Here is a 27,268-nt window from a genome sequence, read left to right as displayed (position 1 = left end):
AGTAGTAGTAGTAGTAGTCTGAAGTACCTAACTCCATCCCTTCTCCCTCTAGAGGGTCCTGACCTTTGATGACCTTTAAAAAGCTGTGTGTTATAAAAGTTAAACCTTGCAAAACAGATCTTCTGCTTGAATGGAGCACAATAAAATTGTTTTCAACTTCTCAACTTTACTCATTCCCAATTTCTAAGGTTTTAAAGATATGCAAATACATTTTGAAAAAAAACTTTGATATGGCTTAAAATTCTACTAAAATAACAGGATTTGTATTTTCATAACTAAAGCCAGAGAAAAATAAAACTGATAACTGAAATTTAAGGTAAAATGTTGTTTTGTTAAAATTTCAATAGGTCAATAGGTTCAAAAGAGGGAGAAAGAGTAAGGGTGGGTACTACAAAATACCTTTCCTAGACATACTTTAACCTGTAGACCCATCGCTGAAAGTTTCATTTTCCTAACCAACCAATTTCCAAGATAGCCAAAAGTAGCTAAAGTAGAATTTTACCGAATATTAAGCTCAGATCATTTGAAACGACGAAATGTTTAATGGGTGAAACGATGCAAAAAAACTTAGAAGTTCTTAAAAGTCTCCTTGACAAACAATATTTTGGAGGCACAATATTTTGGTCCTCTGATCTTCTTTTTCAAACATAACAGTTGAGGGCCATTTTTCTTCCCCTCACCCTCACCCAATACTCCCGTATATTCTAAGTTTAGCCACCTAAGCCTTTCCCAAAATATTACAGGCATGTTATTTTTGTAGCCTGGTCACGTATGTTGTCTTTAAGTTTTCTTCACTACTTCACAGTAGATAGATTTTAAGTTCCTGTGGAGCTAGTTGTAAATAGCCTTTTTGATAGATTGGAGCCACAAATTGTTTTTGGTTTCTGAAACCCTAAACACAAAGTTTGAAGTCACAAAATTTACAGGACTATTTGAAAAGCTGTTTCAGCTTTTCTGCTTTAGAACTAAACTGTTGAATCGCAAAGTACATTTTAAGTAAAAAAAAATAATCTTCAGTCAAAATCTTTGATCAAGCATAGTTTGGGGGACTAAATTTTTGAAAATTTTCTTCTCTACAAGATTTGGGCTCGGTTAAATCAGGGAATTTTCAATCTTTCAAACTGGTGGTCTTTGATGAAGCTGAAGCCATATATCCCCCTGATCTTAAAGTTACACTTGAATACAGACGTATCTTAATTCAAAGGTTTATTCAAATAATATTTTAATGATCCGATCCGCAGTAACTGATTTTGTACATCTAGATCGTGTTTAAAAAGAGCTCCGTTTCTTTTGACTTACTTGCCTTGACTTAAAGCGCTTGCTTGGGGAGCGTGGCCAGCGTAGAGGAAACCTAACGTCAGCGCCGTTAGTCGTCTCCAGAGTGCCCTGTTTTGGGCGAGGCCAGGAGCTTCACTGGAGTCAATGCCCCACGCTGTGAGTCGATCACGGATGATGTCCGCCTATTTCATACGTGGTCTACCTCTGGGGCGTTTCCAGCCGTTTGCAGTTGGATCGAAGTCAAATATAAGTCGGGCAGGTGTTTCAGTGTGTAGGCGAATAAATGGCCGTACCAACGCAGCGAGTGGGACTAAGGCTGTTCGGACGAGGGTGGTAATTTAAAGGACCCGAGTATCTCCATGTTCCGTACCCTGTCGAGCCACCTAACGTGCTTGATTTTGCTGAGGTTTTTTGTCTGGACAGCATCTACCTTCATCATCTGCGACTGAGTCAAAGGCCAATTCTCTGACGAGTACAACACGAAACTTGCTACCGCGGCAGAGTAGATACGAGCTTCCGTGAGACGGCTGATCTGTGGTTTGTGGAATATTGTTCTCAGTAGGCGACCAGAAATGGCTCTCGCCCTTGCCCCGCTTGCTGATATCCCTGCATCTAGATTTCCATTTGAGCAGACAATGGAACTAAGGTAGGTGAACTGCTTGACTATCTCAACATCTTGGCCACATACTTCTATAGTTGTCAGGAGGATGCATGGTGTCTTGTCCACAGGCAATATTTTGGTCTTGGTCCAAGTGTACATTCAAACCAACTTTTCCTGGAGCAGATGCTAGCGTTTCCAGGGCAGTTTTGATGTCAGTGACATATTTGCATGCCAATGCAACATCGTCAGCGAAGTCAACATCTGACAGAACTCTTCCAGCAAGATCGATGTCAAACGGATGCACCAGCAGTGTTTTGTTGAGAACACGGTCCATGACATAGTTGAAGAGTTTGGGAGCAGCAGTTTAGCCTTGCCAAACACCATTTCCAATTTGAAAATGTGATGAGAGCTGGCCATTTACAATGACAGCATTTTCGGTCTTTTTGTATAGTTCTTCGAACAGATTGACAATTTTATTAGGTACACCAGCAGATTGAAGGATCAGCCACAGTGACTGTATTCCGACAGTGTCGAAAGTAGATGGAAAGTCGACGAAGGCAATGTATTCCTTCCTTTTATACACTAGAGTTTTTTCTATCAGCTGTCTAATTGTATGGATTTGCTCAGTAGTGGACCTACCCGGCATTAATCCAGCTTGCTGGTGGCGACGAAGAGGATGGAGGTACTTTGTTGCCTGCTTGAGGAGCAGCATGGCGAAGACTTTGCCGGGTACTGAAAGCAGGGTTATTCCACGATAGTTATTACATTCTGCTTTACTTCCTTTCCACTGGTAGACTAGCACAGGTAAGCCTGTCTTCCGGTCTGATGGTATCATTTCAGAGTGCCGCACAGTATTAAACAGCACTTGTAGCCAGAGTGTCATGGATGGATCACCGTTATTAAGGAGTTCTGATGTCAGGCTACATACTCCCGACTCTTTATTGTTCTTCAGCTTTCGTACTGCTGCTTTAATTTCTTCTGCTGAAAATTTAGTACCATCGGGGGCAGGTGTAGCATTGTCAGCAGCAGCAATGATTTGGTCGTCTATTTGGTCAGGTGGCTCTGAGTTTAGTAGCTTCTCGAAGTGCTGCTCCCAATGGTGAAGGCACTGTGATTGTTCGTAAACATTTTCGCCATTGGCGCTACGGAGATACAATGTAGTTTGAGTGTTGGACCGAGAGCTCACGATGGATCTTATATGTGGTTCAATGTCTTTTTTTTTGGTGGCGTACTTTTTTGTCAATAAATGTCTTACGGTCTTTGTTCAGCATGATGTTTCACTCTTTATTTAATTTGCTATACGCTGTCATGTCCCCGTGAAGGCGGGCTTCCCGTCTGTGATCAATAATGGCAAGGGACTCGTTGCTGATCCAGTCTTTTTTCTTACGCTGATTCATTCCAGCAACGCTAGTTGCAGCTGCAAGAGCATTCTCTTTGAAGACCTTCCATACACCTTCACTGTCATCGCACTGCGTAAGAACCTCGAACCTGTTGGATATTTCGACCTGATACTGCTAGCCAAAGCGGAGTCTTGCTGGATACGGTAGGTATCAATTTTCCGAGGTGTCTGGCTGGCTTTTGTAGTTTTTAGGCTAAGCCTGATTTTGGCTACAGCAAGACGATGAACGGTGTTCCCATGTTCGGCGCCTCGGTAAGTGTGACAATTCTGTACAGAAGATATCCTTCGCCGGCGTATGAGGATGTAGTTGAGCATCTTCTTCGTTGATCCATCAATGCTATACCAGGTGTACTTGGCTATGTTGGGCCTCTGAAACCACGTGTTTGCGATGGTAAGATTGTGGGCGAGACAGCATTTTAGAATTCTCTCTCAGTTGCCGTTTAGGCTATCTATTGTTACGGTTTCAACAGCGAAATCCCACAGGCCAGACTCATTAGAAATGCTAGCATTCATATCTCCTAGATGGACAAGGTAATCATGGGGAGGTCCTCACGAAGAGCTCAGAACTTAAAAGGGCATAGAAGTCATCCTTAGGTCATCCTAGAAGTCGTCCTTCTTCCTCGTCTTCATTTGTGGGGGCATAACAGGTGATGATGGTTATTTTTCCATGTTTACCATTGCACCTTTCTCTCAGGAGCCCGGGTGTTATTGCTGCGAATGACAGAAGGGCCTTGCACGCGGCGCTGTTCAGCACTAGACCAACGCCTCCTCGTTTAAAGCAGTGTGGGACCTTCACCAATGTACTCCTCACCTTCACCAGATAGATGTGTTTCAGTGGTTCCAACTCTGTTTCGTTGTCATAAAATAACTTCTGGTCCCACGAACCAATACAACAAAATTACTTTCCATTGTCCTCATTGGAGCTCGATTGGCACTGTCTGCATGTCATGCAAGTTTCATGTTACTGCTGAGAGAAAAAAAATCCAGTTTTTTTCCGTTAGGAATTGATGAAAAGCAAACTTTTCATTAAAAAATTTGGTCCTTTGCACTTTAGACACTCTTGACACTTTGCGCATCTGATCCACTCTTTGAGAACAGCTTAGTGACTAGAATTTGATACTTACCAAGGAATTGCATCCAGCCATTAGGTATGACAGTAATGAGTTATTGTTGAGGTTCAATCCCTGTTTAAACAGTGGTGGTTCTGGCCTCTCTTGCGCCCAAGACAAAATCTTGATCAGCCAACCACCCTCCTGTATGCAAAAAATTTCAGGCAAAATTTTAACAAAACTTGTATTTATTAACAAAATTTATTACAAATATAGCATCCTGTAAAGTACGACAGGTCTGAAATTAATTAAATTTGAGTTCACGAATGTTTATTTTCAAGATATAGTGATGACAATATGGGGGGAAAAATTGGATTTAATTTGCTTATGCTTACTACCAGCTGGGCCTTCTCCTTTATTTTAATAAAAATAAAATTTCAAAAATTACAAAATGATTATAAACCTTAAATTATTTATTTGAAATTTTGTGCCTCTAAAATTTCTATGCCCGGGGCAAGTGGCCCCTCTGTCTCCTCCATAAAATTGCCCCTGAGCTAAAGGAGAAATTCCTATATTTTATCTAATTTGTTTAAATTGTGTTCTGATACGCGGTCAATATATCCAGAGATAAACTTGTTGCTTAAAACAGATTATACTCTGACAAAATTATTCCCTTGGTAAGGAAAAGTAAATCCTCAAACCTTTTTAAATCTTGAGTGTTGCATATTTGTTCAAGATTAGAATATTTGAAGTAACAGTGATGAAAGTGGTCAAATATGCTCTGAAGCATGGCCACTCAGAAAAACTGAGAAGATTTGCTTGATGTTTTCCAGAGAAATTTACTATGTATTGATATGGGTACCCAGCTGACTGACCGTATTTCAAACAGTATGCTCTACGAAAAGTGTGGTTCAATCCCGTTTTCTGGGGCTGTAATGAGAGAAAGGTTGAGATGGCTAGGGCCCTTTCTGCGGATGAAGGATGACAGATTGCAAAAGATTTTTCTTTTCGGCGAACCGTCTAGGACTAATGGAAAACAGGTCGTCCACGGTTGGGGCGAGAGGACGTCTTAAGGAAACATTTAAAGGAAATGGAAACAGTGTTGGCCTCAGGCAGCTTGGTGCTACGGTGAGTTGTTAGTAGTAGTAACAGTATTTTTATGATATGTTCATTGGTTTCAGATTTATCTATTCACTAAGCAAGATTTTTGATGATGATTAGACTTTTTTAATAGAATAATTTAAAATTTCTTAGAAAAGGGGAAATTTTTACCGCTTGAAGACCTAGGCCTTATAAAATCTTCTTCTAACAAACTGAAAGTGGATCAGCCTCACGGAGTCTTAAATTTACTAAATTAAACAAAAACTAAATGAGAAAACTATGCTCCCACTCACTAAACAAATTCAACCCATCACTGGACTTAAATCTATTCCAAGTTTGTATAAGTTCATAAAGATTTTAACCCCATCAACATGTTCGTCGTCCTGCAAAAAGACCAAAAAGCTAAAAATTAAATCAGGAGGTAGGATAAATTTGATTCTAAGAGGAAGTAGAAACAACAGCAACAAGACTAAGTCTTTGCATTAGAGAGTTTTTCAACTTCAAAAATACGTACCGTAACCTCTGTAGCTCAAGCTATTTTGATTATGCTGATGAAGAATAGCGTAATTATGAAGTTATGGAAATTGGACTTTGCAAGATACCCTGTTTCTAAGTTCTATTTGGTAAAGTTTATTTTTAGCGTATAACTTTATTTTCAATGTCCACTATTTTGAAGTAAAAACTATCTTTATTTTTTCTGATCGTATACACCTTGAAGCCACTGCCATCTAGCATGTGTATCCTTTCTAAAAAATCCTTCAAGAGAGTTAAATAGTTGTTGTTAATTCAGGTCATACCTTTTTCGTCACAGAATTTACCCAGTCCAATTGTAGATAGTATAATGCATTACTATGTAAACAAAAACTGTTGATAAATTAGTGATTACCACCGACGCAATACTAGGCTTTATGACGGTAGTGTTGAGTTTATCTTTTGAGGATGCGTTTTAAGCACAACAATATGCGATTCCGGTGCGTTCTAGAGGCAAACTGTGAAGACCATAAAGTAACAAATCCTAAATCAGGACCCATGATCCTGTTTCCTTTTCCTATCTTTGGTACCTCCTACTACCAAAATTGGCATAACTGAGTGCTTACCTTAGACCTTAGTTCTTCTGAAGCCATTTCTGGCGCAAAAGTTGTCAACGGAGCCTTTTTACTCGTCCCAAAGCAGTACAGCAGAGGTGAGGTCTTTCCGTTCAGATACTAACAAGGTATCAGCCGTCCTCATATCTCAGCCAAAGGTTTGCCGTAAGGTATTCTTTTGACGACATTTCCGAGGATGGTGGCCTACCTTCATACGGAGTAAATGTTTTAAATATTTTCATCTATTCTTCCTTAGGACAATAGGAATGAGAGGGTGGCCTGTTCTAATTCAGATTTCAGGGTTACTGAATCTCTGTTGCCAGCTTATATTTAAATTTCTCCTCAGGCATATATTTTCTGATGAAAGGATTCTCTTTTCGAGCTGTCGTTTTTGCTTTACCGATTTGAAAAGTTATATTTAATTTTCACTGCCCTTGGCAACGCAAATAATTCTGATCGTGCTTTCTAACTAAAATAGGCAACCTGAATGAATTATGTCAAACTGAGTCATTTTTTCGCATCCGTACCCGTTTTAGTCTTCTGAAGTTGAAAATTGGGACTTGGCTATTTCTGCCAAACACTAATTTTTGCTCAATTAATTCAACTTCATTTCATTTATTAAAAAAAATATAGACAAAATTAAAATTAGCTCCCTCCCTCCAAAAATGGTTACAAAAACACTTGCTAGAGGGTAGCTGCACACGCCTTACTAATAACTAAACGAAAAACCAAAACACAAGAAAATAAAAATAAAAAACCATGAACTTTTCCCTAACTGCTTCCATGACTTGGTTTCAAACTGCCCTAGATTGCAAGCCGCCAGAATTCTATCCAGAAAAGAGCTCCACACTTCAGACCCTGAAAACCCAAAAATAACAAATTTAAGCTCTTGCAGTGCAGGAAGCATCATTATGGGATACTTTGGTCAGCTTTGTCGGATGTTGGTTACTTTCAGATGTTGGATAGTTTGGTCAGATGTTGCGTGATAAGTGATGAAATTATTGATTTAGCCAGGGGTTGAGCTTAAAGCTTACCAAAGAAAGATGTGGTACTAAAATACTTTTATTGTAAAAAAAAGTTATGTAATTTATAATACTTAGCGAATTCATAAAACAAAATAACAACGAAAAAAGAAGAACTGCGGTTAATTTATCTTCATAGCCACCTTTGAATTATTTACAATTGCATGGGTTACATTTGCACGGCTTGCTACACACGCAGGCTTCCGTTTCTTTGCCTGAAACAAGAAGAAAAAACTAAAATAAATTAAAACGCAAAAACACAATTTTATGTCTTATACCCTTGTTATTTTCGACATTTTTAACGCCCCAAATTGGCACTTCTGATTCTAAATCATTGTCGTATAAACTTGTTTTTATACTTGCTGCAGAAGGAACAAAAGAACAAGTTTTTCCTGACAAACCAGTTTTCAAGTTTTCCAGTTTTCAGTATGTCAAAGGGAAAACTATCAACGCCATCTAATAATTAATGACTTTGTTTAACTCAAAACTGATTCGCATTGTCTTTTCCTGTACTTTGAAATCAGAGGTCCGGGGTCAGATGCCCTTGGTGCCGCAGTTAAGGGGGGTGGTGGCTGGGGGATTGCCCACTCTGATCAAATTTTTCACTTCAATTCGGCTTTTTTTGCTTATATTTGAGTCGGGAGGGGTTCCCGGGCACTACAAACCCTAGGAACAACTCTGTTGGAAATGCAGATGAGAGTAATGAAAATAGAATTATGTGTCAAATAGGCCTATCAGCTGAAAGGCAACTAGACTACTTAAAATTCAAAGTTTTTCATAAGTTAACATAGCCCAGTTTTTTGGCGACGCATTAACTATTACTTACAGAGAAACTTCAGGTTTGAACCTACTGCATTGTAGGTTAATCATATAAAAAATACAACATTCCTTAAAATGCTATGTACTTTTAATGAAGCCCCGTGACACTTAACTGTAAGTGGCTCTATTGGCAACGCTTTTAAGTTTCCTGTTCTTTTTGGCCAGGGCTGTATTAGTCACACTAATTGATAAAGTTAAAAATACACTCGACTACAGCGATAACGATATATTCCTTACGTAATTTTGAGTTCTGAGCTACGTTAAACTTATGAAAAATTGGTCTAAGAAATTTTATACGAGCATAATCATCAGGATTTATGAAAGGGTTTTTTCCTTGACCAGTCAAATTCTTGAAACGAGACTTACAATAATCAGTGAAAAAAAGATTTTTAAAATGGGTGTTCCAAAACCCCCAACTAGCAAAATCCACAACCCACAACCCATTTTCTCTTTCCACCAGGATTGACAAATTGGTAATCGAGACTGAGTGGCATTTTCATGTTCAAGAATCTAGATTGTTAATGGAAAGGCATACTCAAAAATCCAAGTTATAAATTTATAAATTCGATTTATCAGCTGAAAAGGCCCAAATCAGAGTCCAGATTTTAGGGCATGATTTTTTGAAATTAGAAAAGATGGAATCTTTGAGCAGTATTTTTAAACTGTATGATGAATCTCATGAAGCATACAAGCACATAAAAAACATATATAGATGGGTTTTGAATCTAATTTCTCATCACTTTAATTTTTCTGCTTCTTCAGTAGAAGTTTGACGTTAAAGACACTGAAAACACACATCATTCTTAAAGCCTAGCTCAGTCTATCCACAGCTTCGACTGTGATGTGGTTGAGGCATGACTTCCTTTTGGAACTGAGTCAGTTCAATTAAATACAATAATAATTAAACAGAATACCGTAAATTTAGTTTAAAAAAACTAAAACATTAAAAGTGAAAAACATAAAAAAAAATAAATATAACAAAATATAATAAAGTTTGTAATATATATAAATAAATATAACATATAATATAACATATATAAATAATTATAAAATAAAATATAAATATATGAGAAAGGATAAATATAATATAATAAATATAAATATAAAACTAAACTAAATATGGCTTAAATATCTTGACGTCAGTTTCGGTAATTACGTTTAAAACTTCAAAGTTCAACAGTCAAACCAGCAGGTTTTACTCTAACTTATATTAAAATCATTTTTAAAAATACTTTTTAGGAAACAGAGTCGAAGAAATAACTCAAATACCTGAAATAAATGACTGAAATATCTGAAGAAATAAATATAAAGTGAAACATCATTGCAAAAACCTCTCAAAACGGTAGATGCCTAAAAAATTGTATCATCAATTATACGAAAAAAAAAAAAATTCCGAGTAGAGTTTTTATATAATGTCATATCTTGTACTAATAGCTAAATAGTTTTTTTTGCTATTATCTGCCAAGTAAAATCTTATTTTATTATGATTATTATTTAATTTATGTTTTTTGTATATTTTGACACAGTAAGAGTTTACCAATTTTGATTTTATGGTTTTGTTACGATAACAAAATGCCCAGCCAAGGACAGTGTAAAAAAAAGAAAAAACTACTTAAAAAACTAAATTACGGTTTATTAGAAAAATCAAATAATTAACATACCTTGAGCAGTAGAGCAGCAAGTTGTATCTGGGCTGCATTTGCATGGGTTGCATCTGCAAATGGCGTCTAAAATGAAAACAAAAAATTACCGGCTGTAAAAATACTTACAAGTACAAAGAAATTAATTATTTTACAGTAAAAAATAATTAAATATTGCCAATAAAATGAAACTTTACAAAACTAATTTTTGGATTGCGATTGCCATTAAGTTAAATACGGAAAAGAGAAACACTATAAATTGTATCTCAACTGTATCTGAGGGGGCTTCATGTGTATATGGCATCTAATTGCAAACAAAATTACTACCTAGAAATAGAATTTTTAAGTATAAAAATATGTAAGGAAATAATTTTTTTTTTAGTAAGAACTAATTCAAAGCTCATAAATCAAAACAAAATTTTAACCAGGTTTTCTGATAACCTCAAGATATTCTTGGGTTTCTGTCGCATGTATACAGTTTTATATTTTGTTTAAATGTTGCCAAACGCTAGATGGTGTTAGTATAATTTTTGTCTTTATTAACACCAGTTACTACTCCTAAAAGTTATCCACATTCTTTGTACTATGTCTTGTTATGTCTAATGATTTTCTTAAGACATGTTACTAATTAGTGCTTTCATTTTGGCTTAAATATCCGGGTAGAATTTTTGGCTTCTTTTTCTAAAGAAGACACTTATTGGTTTGAGGATATTGCAACTATTGCAGATAATAAATAATGTAATTAAAAATCTTCTCGTAAAATTTGCGAAAACCATTTGAAGGTAAGCCCTCATGTATAAATGTCGGTAAAGTAACTATAGTCAAAGGAAGTGCATTCCGACTAGTTTTCCGTAATGAAAAGCATAGTTAATCGAAATTTTTTCAAATTTTTTCAAATTTTTTCAAAAATCAAAAGGAAAAAATAGTATTAAAGATTCGTAGCATTAAACACATTGTTCTGGGATTATCAATGTTAATCATATTCTTAAACAAATAGAGTGACGGGGCTATCTTCTCCTTTAATAATAATATTTTATTACCCGTCAAAATCAAACATAAGAGACGGAGTACATAAAAATATAAGAAAAAGATAAACAAGACAAATATACACGCAAAAACAAAATACAACAAAGTACAAGTTTTAGACACTAATGTAATACTCATTAGCAAGAAAAGACTGGTTAAACCATAGAGAAAACAAAAACACACTGAGTTCTACTGGCGGAGGTTTTCAAACCACGGATGGCTTTTAACATTATTATTGAACTTTGAGATCTGATTAAGGATGGCTGAAGTTGGGTCTTTTATATTATAATTCCAATAAGAAAAGAATTTCGGGACCAAAGCGGGAGACGAAGTTGAAACTTAGCAAACATATCGAAGTTTACGTTTATCGCACTCGGGAAAAATTCTCCAAAAAGGACTCAAATACAAAAAATGGGGGAGGGTAATACAAAAAATGGGGGAGGGTAATTGCATTATAAAGGTGATCTAAAACTTTTCTGTTGAACCTCAACTTATTTGAAATAATTTGATTATATGCAAACCCAATTTGCTTCTATTTCCTAAAACATAAACACATAAACACAACAGTAAGTAAGTCAAGTAAGTCATATTGTTCCTGTATGTTTTTAGCCAACCATTTAAAAATCCTTAGTAGAAGTGACCCTAAAGCTCGTGTCACGCACCCCTGCTGCCACCTACAATTTAGTTTAATGCTGACGGGACATAATTTATTCAAGGATTATCGATCGAGTCTAATGTGGGTGTGTCAAGGTCAATCGATCTGGTGTTGTTTGGCCACGTGCGACTGACTGGAGGGATGAGGTACAACATCGATAGGGGTCGTATTGATTCACGAGCGTGGGGAAGACGGGACATAATTTATTCAAGGATTATCGATCGAGTCTAATGTGGGTGTGTCAAGGTCAATCGATCTGTTGTTGTTTGGCCACGTGCGAATGACATGAGGGTTATTTAAATAATAGATGGGGGAAATTATTGATTCACGAGCGTGGGGAATTATGAAACAATATGGTCATAGAGTCCCTAGGGAGAAAGATTACGTAATCGCTCAATGACCTCTTTTTCCAAGATCGATTTATTTGTTGTTTCTATGTGTAATATCTCGGGGGCGAAGGTTGCACATGTGCATTGAATTCTAACGGGAACAATGTTATTGATCTGGGACTCGAGGGGGAAGTGAATTTCCGTGGATTTACATAATCGCTAGGGAAATTATTGATTCACGAAGGGGGGAATTAAGAAACAAACATGGCTTCATTGTTGTTTGGCTAACCTAACCTGTGAACTTGATTTACATAATCGGCGGGGAAATTATTGATTCACGAAGAGGGAATTAAGAAACATTAAGGCTTCTTTATTCTGTGAGTTACATAATCGCTAGGGGAAATTATTGATTCACGATGGGGGAATTATGAAACAAACATGGCTTCATTGTTGTTTGGTTAGCTTAACCTGAGAAATTGATTTACATAATCGGCGGGGAAATTGTTGATTCACGAAGAGGGAATTAAGAAACATTAAGGTTTCTTTAATCTTTAGGCCTGACCAGTGAACTTGATTTACATAATCGGCGGGGGAATTATTGATTCACGAAGAGGGAATTAAGAAATATTAAGGCTTCTTTAATCTTAGGTCTGAGGGATAAACGTTCTTTAGGACAGAGAGAAAAATTAATATTCTATTTTTAAATAGGGCTTCATTGATCTTTAGTGTCAGGAATCATAAATGACATCACTTGTTATCTTGGAATTATGCGGGAGTCTAAAGAGATAGAAATTCTATTTTTAAATACGGCTTCACGGAGCTTTAAGTCGGAGAGATAAATTGATATTCTAACGAAACCATAATAGTTTAGCTAGGAAAATTTATGAGATGAAAAGATTAACGTAGGAAAGGGTTTCCTAGAAATTTGAAATGTGAAAGTACTGAGATGCCAAACAAAAGGAACACGATGAAATTACTTTTAGGGATTATTTGGGCGAAACCGTTTTATCCATTTTATGGAATTATTTCGGCGAAACCGTTAAAGACGTTGATTTAAAAGATGATTTTTGAGTGTGGTCGTTATAATACACAAGTTCCATTTGAACAGTGTTGTGAGGTCCCCTACCACAACCCCAAAGAGCCCCGATCGCCCTACCCCGATCCAAAGGGTTCCGCTCCCCCTACCCCCACCCCGAAGGAAGCCCCCGGTCCTCAAAGCCCCCCACACTCCCAAAGGCCCTCCACCGGGCCCCCAAAGGCCCACCCAGACCCCCAAAGGCCATCCCCAGGCCCCAAATGTCCCCCAGGTTCCCAACTGTCCCCCGGACACTCAAAGGCCCCCCAAGCTCCCAAAGGGCCACCGGCACCCCAAAGGCCCACCCAGACCCCCAAATGCCATCCCCGGGCCCCCCAAAGAAACATCGAGCTCCCAAAGGACCAACGGGGTCCCAAAGGCCCTCCAGCGGTCTCCAAATGTCCCCCAGGCACCCAAAGGCCCTCCTGGCACCCCAAATGCCCACCCAGACCCCCAAATTCCAAACCCCGACCCCCAAGCCCCTCCCCCCGGCCCCCAACGTCCCCCCGCGCTCCCCCATGCCCCCCCAACCACAACGGCCCCACAAACCCACAAAGGCTCTCCCCCAGCACTCGTCTTTCGTTGATGTGTGTTTTCTGAAACCTATGATTTGGGATGTGTAGTTTGCTACTTCAGGCTTTTCTGAGCTAAGGTTTCCTAGTATTTCCTAGGTGAATGTTGTCTGAAACCAATAGTTTGGGATGAGTAGTTTGCTATTTCAGGCTTTTATGAGCTAGGTTTCTTAGCCTTTCGTTGATGTGTGTTGAGTGGAACTTATGATTTGGGATGGTTAATTTGCTATTTTTGACTTTTCTGAGCTAGATTTCTTAGCCTATCATATGTGTGTCCTTTCAGAAAATTATGATTTGGGAGGTGTAGTTTGCTTTTTGGACTTTTCAGAGCTAGGATTCTTAGTCACTCATAGGTGTTTGTTGTCTGAAACTTCGAGTTTGGGATGAGTAGTTGGCTATTTCAGACTTTTCTGAGCTAAGGTTTCTTAGTTTTTCGTAGGTGAATGCTATCTGTAACTGGAGTTGTAGTTTGATTTTTGGACTTTTCAGAGCTAGGATTCTTAGTCACTCATAGGTGTTTGTTGTCTGAAACTTCGAGTTTGGGATGAGTAGTTGGCTATTTCAGACTTTTCTGAGCTAAGGTTTCTTAGTATTTCGTAGGTGAATGCTGTCTGTAACTTATGATTTGGGATATGTAAATTACTATTTCGGGCTTTTCTGAGTTGGATTTCTTAGTCTTTCATAGGTGTGTAGTGTCTGAAACCTATGATTTGGGATGTGTAGTTTGCTATTTTTGACTTTTCTGAGCTAGGTTTCTTAGTCTTTCATAGGTATGTGTTGTCAGAACATTATGATTTGGGATGTGTAGTTTGCTATTTCAGGCTTTTCTGAGCTAAGGTTTTCTAGTATTTTGTAGGTGAATGTTGTCTGAAACCAATAGTTTGGGATGTGTAATTTGCTATTTCCGACTTTTCATAACTGGATTTCTTAGTCTTTCGTAGGTGTGTGGTGTCTGAAACCTATGATTTGGGATGTGTGGGTTGCTATTTCAGGCTTTTCTGATTTGGATTTCTTAGTCTTTCATAGGTGTGTAGTGTCTGAAACCTATGATTTGGAGTGGATGGATGGCTACTTTTGACTTTTCTGAGCTAGATTTCTTAGTCTTTCATAGGTGTGTGTTGTCTGAAACCTATGATTTGGGATGTGTAGTTTGCTATTTTCGACTTTTCTGAGCTAGATTTCATAGCCTTTCATAGGTGTGTCCTTTCAGAAAATTATGATTTGGGAAGCATACAAAAACTTACACATGCACACGAAAACTTACACACACACACACAAGAAAAATTACACACACACGCCAAAAATTAAACACACACACACACACACACACACACACACAAACTTACACACACACACACACACACACAAAACTTAGACATGCACAAGAAAACTTACATGCACACAAAAACTTACATGCACACAAAAACTTACACACACACACACACACACACACACACAAAAAATACACACACACACACACACCAACAAACACACAAACAAACGCAAACAAATAAACAAACAAACACAAATACACACCCACACACACAAACACACACAAAAACTTACACATGAACACAAAAAAAACTCACACACACACACGACAAAACTTACAAAAACAAAAAAACTCACACACACAAACACAAAAATACACAAAAAACTTAAACATGACCACAAAAACTCACACACACACACGCACAAAAACTTACACACACACACACACAAAACATACACACACACACACAAAAACTTACACACACACGCCAAAACTTACACACACAAAAACTACACACACCTAAAATCGAGGTTGAACGTGCTTGGTGAAGTGGAATTTTTATTATTATTTTTAATCAGAAAAATCTGCGCGCCTGGGCGCGCCGCCGGTCTAAAATCGGTGGCGCGCCGGCAAAAAAATTTCGGCCGATACTAAATCCGATACTAAATCACAGTATCACGCCGATACTAAATCACACATTCGCAGCCGTCATGTCGGCGTTGCGCGGCTTCGGGGACCACGTGGCAGCACCGCTTAAGTGTCTGATCCCAGTTCCTGACAGAAAAACGACTACAGTGATTAAAAAAACGCCACGTGCTGGATGACGTTGATAGATGACGTTGATAGTTGTATTCTTGTAAACACTAGCACCAGTTCCCGCTCTTATATGTTACCCATACTCTCTGATCTAGTAGAAAAGGAAAATATCACTATAATTGGTGATATATTTGTAATATATAGTGATAAAGGCTTTGCCAAACCATGGTTGCTAAAGCTTTTCGGCGATTGATAGGTTTACATATAATCTAGTCTCATAAACACTGACGATAAAAGTAATCTGTCTGGTTAGAAAAGACGCCAGTTAATGTGAGAGGTAAATTAATAAAACTGAATACAAGTATGGAGAAACTGGCACGAGGTCACATACACCTTTCAAAGATAGTGCATAGCCCCTTGATTTATACATTTATTTAGAAATTATTGCCACTTACCTTTGCATTTTTGTCCATCCATTTTTCTTTGTTGCTAGCTTCTGTTACTTCTTGATCCAAAATTGCTTTCCTCTTCTGACTGGTCAAGCAGTTAAGCTTTAGCTTTATATGCAATTTCGGCAAATAAATGCCGTAGTTCTAGAATTTTAGAGAAACAATGAGTGCCGTTACGAATGCTGTAAAAGCTTCTTTTTCTTATTTTGGATGAAGTTCAATATTTTTTTTCAATGAGTTACTATGCAATATCTATATAAGTTTTACTCGTTTCTTAATTATTTATTCATTTATATTAGTACCTGTTGTATGTTTGTTTGCCATGATTTACTTAATTTATTTCCGTTCGTTTTGGGTTTTATTTATCCTTTAATTACAAATTTTTTTTTCGTTTTAAGCTTGATTTGCATATTCAATTTAAAGTTTCCTCTTTTTAAAATTTATTAATTCATTTATATGGTAAATTTCGTATGCTTGTTAGCTATGACTGTTTATTTAATTTCTGTTTGTTTTGGGTCTCCAGTAGCAACCCCTCCATTGATTCAAGCGCATGCCCTCCCCAGTTTCAAACACATGCCCTCCCTTTTCACATAGGATTCAACCGCATGCATTCTGACGTCACTGCCTCCCTGTTTCTATGCAAATTCCCACCCCTGGTAAGATTCCCAGGTGTTTCAATTACTCGGAGTGTTGCCGGGATAATACACAAGTTTTATTAATACGGGGAGCTCCTAGTCCCTGGCAAATAGTTCTAGCTGAGAAGATTCCCGCCCAGGCAAGATTTGGCATGTCCAGGCAAGATTTGGCATGCCCAGGGAAGAGTCCAGAGATGTTTTAATTACTTGGAATGTGCTTTTAATAATATGGGGAGCTCCTAACCCCTCGCAAAAATTCCCCATGTCTAGACGCGTTCCCAGGTGGTAGAGTTCCCTCCTCCCCGCGATGTTTTTCTATACGCTTACACATGTCCAAACATTTCTCCCCAGGTGGTAGAAGTCCCCCCGCGATGTTTTCCCCCATTTACATTTCCAAACATACCTCCCCACGTGGTAGAGTCCCCCACGATGCTTTTCTATTTAAAGGCGTAAAATACTGATAATGATAAAATTATTTAAAAATAGTGATGAAATAATGGATAACTCCTACAATAAAGCAAGTCACTTTCTCTATTAGAACTTTTTCCTGTCCCCTGGTTTTCCCTATACCCCCCCCCCCCCAACAAAAAATCTTTCCACTACGCTTGTGGTCTAAACAAAAACATGTGAATACGTCTCAAGAGGGGAGCTTTGTAAATAACCTTTGCAACGAAAGGATTGCCGTCAATTATAGCGAATGATGCTAGGCTAGTTTTTGTTTATTTCTCTTAAATTCTACTACTTGCTTTCTTTAAAAAGGGGGGAGACCTGTCCTAGGAGCCTATTATTTTTTTGTAATACATTTAACCGGTCTCATATAAAAAAAAATTCTAGCTTTACTATTGTCTATTATAGGGAGAATAAAAGTTTTCCGTTTTTCATCATACACTAGTTATTAGTTGATGTTATACCATTGATCCATGGTAACAGAATTCTCTCCGTTCCCTAGACGATACCTTAAGTTGGTTTTATAGCAAAACTATGGCTTCCAATAAATAAAGATTTCCGAAGTATATTTATCAACAAAATTCTAGTTTCGCTTTCCTAGAAAGAAGGGGGCTGCCTATTTTGAGATCTAGACTTTAAATTCCATTTAAATACTCTCATTTTCAAATTCATGGATTTTATATGCTCTTTAGGTGATTAATACTTTACGAGGCTTTCATAAAAATTATGCTTTCCAATAAATCTTGTTTTTCATCTTTAGAAGAGAGTACTAATTTATACTAAATTTTCTTTTCTTTGGTAAAAGGGGGACGTTATTTTATACTAAATTTTCTCTTCTTTAGATTTTTCTAATCCCCCCCTAAATCAAAGAGGGCAAGAAGGAACGAAGCCACACTCTTGCAGGGGTTGGAGATAGCTACCCCATTCCAGGTTAGCAGTCCAAGCTCCCAGTCATCGAGTTGCCACACTGCTGCAGAAGCTCCCAGCCATCGATCTGCCACGCTGCCGACCCAACCTCCTAGCCATCGAGGTGCCATCCTGCCGACCCAAGCTCCCAGCCATCGAGCTGTCACGCTGCCAGCCTAAGCTCCCAGCCATTGGGCTGCCACGCTGCCAGCCCAAGCCCCCCGCCAAGGAGGTGCCATGAAGCCTACGCAAACTTCCGCCCATCGACCTGTCATGCAACATAGGCAAATCCCCGCCCAGCGACCTGCAGTCACATCATTGCAAGAGCGTTACGTCACTGACAAGGCTACACAAGCCCGTTACGTCGCTGGTCCCTCCAACCTCCATCATGCGTTTCCGAGTGCTTCAAGAGACGACACCAAAGTGCAGCCAGAATTTCAAGAAGTAAGTAGTTTTTTTCAACCTAATAAAAGCTATTCTTTCGATAATTTTTCCTCTTAATTTTGATGTCTTTTCACTGTTTTTTTTATCAACCTAATAATGTTATATTTTACCGGCCATAGAACCTTTTACTAGTTTCTTATCAATCTAATGGTGGTGTCTTATATATTTTTTGCCTACTAATGGTTTTCTTTTCTTTAAGTGCCCCCACCTCCTCTTAGTTTAATAGACTCCTGCAGAGATAGCTAAGAATAATGTAATTTTTCAGGCTTTCCTAAGTTCTTATATTCGCTACTTTTCGTCTTTCCAGGTTATATAACCCCCCCCCCAGTTTTAAAGACTCGAAATGAGCCCGTTTTTCAACTTTTTGGGCCTATTTTTTCACTATTTTCTTTTTACCTTATATTCTCTGCCTACTACTGGCACATTTTCGCTATTTTTTTCATTTTTTTACTGATCGAAGAAAATCGCTTTTTCTAAATCTAATTAAGCCTTACTCATTAGTTTTTATCAATAGTTTTGACTTTTCACTAGAATATTGAAACTTCAAGTTATATGCCAGCCCTACCTCAATAGTTTTAAAGACCTATCCCCACACAAATAAATTGTTTTTCACCATTTCACTCTAATAATGTAATTTTCAAGCTTTGAAGGGTACTTTTACACTAATAGGTGCTTACTCATTTTGTATTTATGACTTTCAGCTAGAATATTAAAGCCCCCCATCCCCCCATAGTTTTAATGGACACTAAATAAGGCCGTTTTAAAATTTTTAGACCAGTTTTGCACTGGTCAGAGACATTGTCAGCTTTTTACTCTAAATTGTTTTTATATTTTGCCTTCTTTGCTAGAATATTGAAGTTTCAGGTTACATCCCCCCTAGTTTTAAAAGACTCTGCCCCTCAAAAATAAGTAAAATAAGGCTATTAGCCATCTCACTCTATTAATGTCGTTTATTACTTGTCAAAGAAACCACTCTTTTCTAATCTTTTACGGTCTACTTATTTACGTCTCCCCTTAGAAATAACGTCATTTTTCAATCCTTTCTAATCTTTAAGTGTCTACTTATTTACCCCAAACTCCTAGAGAGAGCTCCTAGAAGCTACACCAGCCGAGGACAGTGCAAGCAGTGTGAATATACATGATGCAAACCCCCATTCGGTAAGTTTTTCAAGACTATTTCTTAAATACATTCAAAAGGGTTTATCAGTAGTATGGGCACAGGTGGTTAAGGTACCAGAGGTACATTTCATAATACAATGATGCATTCGGACGATTAGTGGGGGTTCAATGAGTTCAAGGGCCTCATGGTATCCCATAATACAATGATACTTTCCAATGAGTAGTGGGGGTCCATGAGTTCAAGGGCCTCATGGTACCCATAATACAATGACGTATTCTATACTCATTTTCCCTTTTTCATAGGGTCATCGTGTTCTAGTGAGCTAATATGCTCTTATTATTCTTCTAGGTTCGTACAACACCTACACCTGGGACCTGAAACCTCTACGAGGAAATAGAATCACTTATAAACATGGAACAGGTTCCGGATACTAGTGAGCGCGAGGAGGGTTTAAGTGCGGGGGCGAGTCTGCATAGTGTGGCTCTTATTGATTTAGACAGTTTAGTGCGGGATCTCGACCTCAGCAATGACTTTTTTGACAGTGTTTTAGAAAAATTGTCACCTACCGAGGTCAAGACACTACCCTTCCCTCATAGTGATTTAGGGGAGGAAAGTGGAGCTGGCTCGCCCCCAGTGTTGCCTCAGTTCTATTTATCAAATACTGCTTTGCACAATACTCACGTCTATAGAGCCAAGTCTGGTGATCCATTCAATTCTCTTTCAAGCGGTAGTATTCACACGGATCCTATAGACAAGGCACATTCCTAAATCAGCATGATTCGGGCACTTCTTGAAAACTATATACAGGAGGTTGGTGGGCGAGACTCTTTAAAAGCATCCATCACGTTTAAAATTATTTTTTTAATGCAAGTTTGGGCGTTTTGCGTGAGCATCAAATACAAACAAGAATGCAGACGCTACACCCTTATTTCCATAATTTTTAGGGTGTATTTCGAATTGGGGGGGTGAAAATTTTAATAGGATGGGGGGCTATAATGAGAACGTGAGTGGGCTAGTGGTTTTATTTATTGAGAAATTAGAATTAAATATAACTAAATTTAAAAAGGAATTTGCTTTAAGAGGTGGGGCGGGGAAGGCTAACTTAAAAAAATATGATGCAAATTTAAAAGCTACTAGGGGTGTACAACAATTTCGTTTTTGACACTGTCTTGGAGTGTTTCTAATATTCTGTCGTTGTAGTGGGTCATAATCCCGAGGCAAAGGATGTTAGTAAGACGAATTTGGACGAATGGGCAGTAAATGGCGGTGAGGAGGGTTATGAATCTCCTAAAGTAGATTTTAATTGTTTAAAGGCACATTATTCAATAACACTCAAGGATATTGATATTTTTAAAAGAGCAAATGCACATTTAAAAGTTAGGGTTACAGTTTTACAATTGGATGAAGAGTACGAAGAAGGGAAACTTAGCGATAAAAAAGGCGTAATTTATTCCGTCAGGGCACTGTTTATTGAATCAGTGAAACACTGGGCATGGCTTCTTTATGTGCCTGCTAAAGATCCTGAATCAATTGGACATTTCTTTCCAATTCCACAAATTAGCAGGGTCTTAAGTCGGGTGAAAATCAAACTTCCCGTCATTACTGCCCACGGTTTGTGTCTAGGTTTTATACAGAGTTAAAATCAAAAAACCATTTGAGACACTGCAATTGTCATGGGTATCAGTCTGTGGAAACGGTTTCAGGGGACAATGCTACCTTGTGGTTCAAAAGCTTCCAGAACACGCTGTTGCAGAGCAAAAAGGCATCATTGGACATTGAGGCTGCGCTCACGGATGTGTCGGATCCGTCAAAGTTGAATCCTGTGAATAAACATGAAGCATTGCGATCTCTTTTGCACATGCGTGAAGAGAATCAAGTAATACCATGCAATTGGTAGATTTTAGTGAGACGTTGGGGGGTGAGGATTGTGTTGGTACAGCCATGGTTACTCTTATTAAAACAAGAAATGAGGCAATTTCACTGCTGCGCCTTTAACACTATCCAATGAATCTATCACCAGAAGACGTTAAAGAAATTAAAGCAGCAGTACGAAAGCTGAAGAACAATAAAGAGTCGGGAGTATGTAGCCTGACATCAGAACTCCTTAATAACGGCGATCCATCCATGACACTCTGGCTACAAGTGCTGTTTAATACTGTGCGGCGCTCTGAAATGATACCATTCAAAATTGTGATAAAATATTTTAAGAGAATCAGAAAAATATCTATTATTGTTATAGTATATTGGAATAATATTATGACAAAATAAAGTAAATTGATCTAATCTTAAAATTCAGAAAAGGATGGCGTGTTTAATAGTGCTGTGCAAAACTTGTGGTTGATTATTAACGATTTAGCTGCATCTATTATAAAATGTTCGCAGGAAATGTTACAAATATTGACAGTCTGGTCACATCACAAAAAATTTCCATGGCTTTTGTGCTCCATAATCTTTTTCATCAGAGTAGATGTATGAGAACACTTGCTTTGAATTGTACCTCTTCTGTCATCTATAGAGATGTTCGCGATTCAAGTTCTCCTATAACTCTATACAAACAAATCTACCCTGGCGAACACAAATTTTTACTTTTTGTATACAATCAAGCAACTAATAATCCTTATGGATACATATTATTGGACCTAAATCAAAACACGCCCGAAGAGTTACGTGTAGTCACTGATATTTTCGATAATGAAATTCCTGTATATCTTCCCATTAATAGTACATAAGGTCATTAGTCACTATCATGACGTTGAAGAAGCTACATGAAAACCGGAATTCATTTTCTGTGCTAGGCAATTAAAAACCGAGGCTTACGAAAGCAATACTCAAACATGGTGTTGACAAGGAATATATTAATCTTTTGTCTGAACTTTGTTTAAATTTAATGGAAGGCAATGTTCAACCGTCAGATCGTGTTAAACAACAGGAAAGAAATATCGGTCACTTGTACGTGCTCTAGCTTGCAAAAAGACAGGAAATTGTAAAAAAAACATCTTGTTCAAGCGGGTTGTAATTTCTTTTCGTTGTTACTACCGATAATCACCGGACTTGTAAACACTGTAAATTCATTAAACTTGTAAATTCATTAACAATGAAACAATTGCCGATGACGAAAAATTAATTTTACTTCAAAATACCCTTCTTCATGTCAACAAACATAAAACATGTCGTGGAAAACCGCTCAAAGTCAATATCATTGATCAACCTTCTGAAAATAGTGAAAGTTTTGAAAAACCAAAAAAAGAAGATTTATTACCTATGTTGTAGACTTGTTGCCTCCATCCTATCGTGAACAAGGTAAAAGACTTTTGACAAACCTCGCTGAAAATGAACAAATTGACGAGAAAAAGAATGAACTTGTGATCCAGGGCAAGCCCTACAATTTATTCGATTTGTTGTCGAACATGGTTGCAAATCTTAAGAGAATCGAATCCTTCGATAGTCATTTATATAATTTTTAAAGTTGTCAAATTTTCCTAAAAGTCTTATTAGCAATAAGCAAAATCTAAAGAAATTAAAGAATATAGTCATCAACCACCTTAAAGGTAGAAGATGAGGATTTTAAGTATTTCTTGGATAGTACACCTACTGGCAATTTGACAGCGGTAGCTAGACAAAAGCGAAGACTTATTGATTCACCCGGTAGTACGCAAAAGGGTAGCGGACAATTACGGTCAAAATGGATCAAGTTTTGAAAGTTGTTTATGAAAATATTGGAGAGCCAGGAATTTTAAGTTCTCCCACTACACTTGCTCAGGTTACCGGAATTGAAAAGAAGCTAGCAAAAGAGTTTTTTGAAAAAAGCAACCCAGATATACCCTTCATTGAAATCATAAGGCTTATGGTAATCACTATAAAAAAACTAAAGCCTTTCACCCTCTGCAAATATTACAAGCAGATCTTTTGACGATAGGCCCGATTCAAAGAAGTTATAAAAAACCCTATAATTTATCTTGCAATAAGTGTTTTTAGGCTATCTGCGTTTGCAGTTCTATTGCAGTCAAAGAGAGAAAATGAAGTTGCTAAGGCTTTTGTTCAGTCTTTGAACAAGATTCATATAAAAAAAAATTCAAACTTACATTGGAATTGAATTTGTTTATCCACATGTCAAAAAGGTTTTATTGAAATATAATAAAATACTCTATCGTAGTCATAGTCCTATAAAGGCAGCATTGGCTGAACATTTAAAACGAACATTTCGACTTTTAATTTCAAGATATTGTACATTGAAATGTTTTAAAGCATGATTTAGATAAGATTATGTTGATTTGTAAGCAACTTCCTCATCGATCATTGTTCAACGCTAGCCCTCAGTAAGTTCATCATAGTGACAATACACCTTTTCTTAAAAAATACTCTAATGAAAAGGCGGGGAAGAAAAAATTTAATTTTGGTGATACTGTTCGAATCAATCGTACTGGAAATATTTTTGAAAAGGGATATTACTTGTGGTCCACTGAATTTTTTAGAGTACCAAAAGTCTTGGAGACTAAACCAATAACGTATCGACTGCGTGATATGAAAGACTAATAGATTCTTGGCGGTTTCTATAACTATGAATTACAAAAATTTGGAAATAGTCATATCTATCAATTTGAAAAAGTATTAAAGGGTCGTAATCACATGGGTCAGTGAGAGTTGCTTGTCCGCTGGCTAAGATACAACTGTCATTTTGATTCGCGGATAACAACTGATTACGTTCATAATGTCTGAAGGTTTTTATGTGACATTCATGTCCAATGTTTAAGACCCTCTTTATGAAGATTTGAATAAAACGAGTGAATGTTGGACTAAACTCTCCCTTGCCATTAAATTTGATGGAAGGTATGAAGTTGCTCTTTTAGATTGTATTCTCAAGAATATATACGATACCTTAAGAAAGGATCGTACATATAAGATTAAAGTAAGACGCTTTGACTTCAGTGACGAAGGTGGGGTGGCAACTTTGGGCTCTGCTTTGGGGTGCAACTTTTGGTGGCAACTTTGGGGTGGGGTTCAACTTTGGGCAACTTTGGGCTCTACAACAATAAACATGAGCTGTGTCGAGTTATCAACGAAAAAATTGCAAGTCGAAAAAAGGGTGGTTTCACTTTTAACTATTTGACATAACAAAGGAGAATTTATATTACCAATCCATTTTAGAATGACAGAATTTTCCTCAATGAGTATTTACGCGAGGTTCTCGTATTTAAAGAACGTGTTATTAAAGAAGAATATTTCAGTGGGAAGAAACATGTTATCTACGCAGAGCATCCACCCGCCTTTTCCTCGGACAGTTGTATATTTCTTTACACATCATTTGTCGACAGATTAAAAGTAGGTAATACCAATGTCCCCCTCCTACGTGTGTTGAATCACTACAATATAAAGCACCTTCAATACGTTCCGATCAACACTTCGTATTTGGAGCTCTGTCAATTAACATTTAGAAGCGAATTGGGTAATCCTCTAGCAATAGCAAAAGATTTGGCTGTAAGATCTTGTTATTTTACACCCATTTAGTGAAATGGCTAATAGAACTCAGTTGTATGTCCTGATATTGATTGCTATGTTGCTACTCTCTGACCACGGCAGTTGGGCCATGGAATGGACTACTATTGGGGTCGTTTGTCGATGTCCTGATATGGTCTCGGCATTTGGTTTGCTAAGCTTTTTCGCTCTGCACTACCCTTGGCTGGAAAAATATATTGCACCGGTTGCAGTGGATTTTGCGTCCTCTACATTACATCATTGGGCCTGTGGGAAAGATATTCAAGAAAGTCTTTCGCAAAATTTCAAGTCGATCGCGCGATCCCTATGAGAGTGATTGAAACAACGCGGAAAAGGTTTAATAAGTTGGAGAAAGACTCCATCACTCATCATTCTCAAGTCAGCCCACAAGAGTAAAACATCAAAGAAAGTAAAAAGATCCAAAACAGATTTCTCTTCCTAGCAAAAATGGCATATCTACCACATAAAGATCCTCACCCTTCAGCCAACTCATCTCTAAATCTTTGCAATGTGGAAAATGTAGTTGTCAGTATAAAACATGGATCCTATGAACAATTTTACCCACAACAACTACACTCAGAAAATGTCCATTTTAAATCTTATTCCAATGAAGACTGTTTTATCGATTTGAATTTGACATTTATAGATTTGAATCTCATTGTTAAAATTGAATAATGAAAAACATGGTGCCGCTGAGGAGTTATCCTACGAAAATTGTGTACTACACAATTTATTTCGACAAATAAGTGTCTATATAAATGGAGCATTGGTGAGCACGAGCTATAATCTTTCAAATTATGCAATTTATATACAATTCATGTTGATGACTCCATTGTCTTATAAGCTGTTGAGGGGACAAGCACTGGGCTATGAATATAAACGAATATTGATACTACCAATATTCTTAGAGGCGACAACTAAAGATTTACATTTAGTTGGGAAACTAAATCATGAAGTATTTAAATATACCTCAATGGCTACCTCCGAAAGTGAAGATTGATGTAAAACTACAACTCGCAACGTCCAATTATATTATGTGAAAAGTACTAGACACTGCGCCCGATGTAACAGTCTCTCTTACATCGGCAATACTTCATGTACGAAAACAACCAGTTATGAGGTCTGTGGCTTTGGCGATTGAAAAATTAAGCGCTGCTGAAAATAATGTCAAATTGCTCATGCCTCATGCAATCATGAATCAACGTCATATTGCTACAGGTACACGTACCTATACCGATTCGTCATTTATCATTGGCAAAATTCCTTTAAAATTGGCATTAGCTCTTGTAAAAAGTGCTAGCACTGTTGGCTCATGGACAGATTCCCCACATAAATTTGAACTGTTTGGGCTTTCATCGCTTGTATGTAAAGTAAATGGAATTCCGCTCTACAGTTTATCCTTTGATAAGTCCAACAGGAACCTTTATGAATTGACAGTCCAATCCCTAGATCAAGATTCTCAATTATTCGAAAATGGTTTAAGAGAAGAAATGCTTGCGATAACGCATGGCATCATTGTATTTGATTTGTCCGGTACACAAAATATGAGTATTGTGCGGACTGGGAATGCACGGTTAGAGTGAACCTTTGCTAAACCATTGGAGTAAAGTATTTCATTAATCTCGCTAAATCAGTTTGAAATCAAGTGGGAAATTACCCCTGACGACAGTGTTTTATTAGACTTGACACAATGAACACGAAACAAATACTCAACGTTTTCAATATTGACCCCTACAAGTCGAAATACAAAAGCTATTACATACTGTCAGATATCCTGGAGCATGTTCAACATGTTGACAATACCCTAATTATTGTTAATAGCAGTCTTTCAAAAATGCATCTTTCAAAAAAGAAGCAATGTAGAATTTTTGGATCCACCAGGCTTACCGTATACATTCTACACACCTCATATTAAAAATTTTCTTGAGCAGAGTGAAAAATCTATTGTTCAAGATCGGGAGCGGGTACAAGATCTATCAACGAAAAGCTTTGGATTTCATGCCCTATCATTTTTTGAATTTGCACGCTTACTTGCATGTAATTCCTCAAGATTTATGGTGACAATCCTCGATTGAACCACTTTCTTGTTGAAAA

The 27,268-nt window shown here is 37.5% G+C and overlaps 1 protein-coding gene across 1 annotated transcript in view; it reads right to left on the bottom strand.

Moving 5' to 3' along the window:
- Window positions 1-7,559: 7,559 nt before the first annotated feature.
- Window positions 7,560-27,268, bottom strand: part of LOC148940515 (uncharacterized) — an 81,843-nt gene continuing 62,134 nt past the window's right edge. The window contains exons 4-5 of the mRNA XM_089105287.1: window positions 10,016-10,081; window positions 7,560-7,750 (exon numbers count right to left, since the gene is read on the bottom strand). Coding sequence (XP_088961413.1) covers window positions 7,686-7,750; window positions 10,016-10,081 — 131 coding nt within the window. The 3' untranslated portion in view covers window positions 7,560-7,685. The remainder of the gene's footprint in view (window positions 7,751-10,015; window positions 10,082-27,268) is intronic.

Source organism: Artemia sp. Qi Xiang Cuo, chromosome 19, assembly GCF_049724085.1.
Source record: "Artemia sp. Qi Xiang Cuo chromosome 19, ASM4972408v1, whole genome shotgun sequence".
Lineage (NCBI taxonomy): Eukaryota > Metazoa > Arthropoda > Branchiopoda > Anostraca > Artemiidae > Artemia > Artemia sp. Qi Xiang Cuo.
Note: the sequence above shows the minus strand (reverse complement) of the source record. Positions and strands in the feature narration are given on the sequence as shown.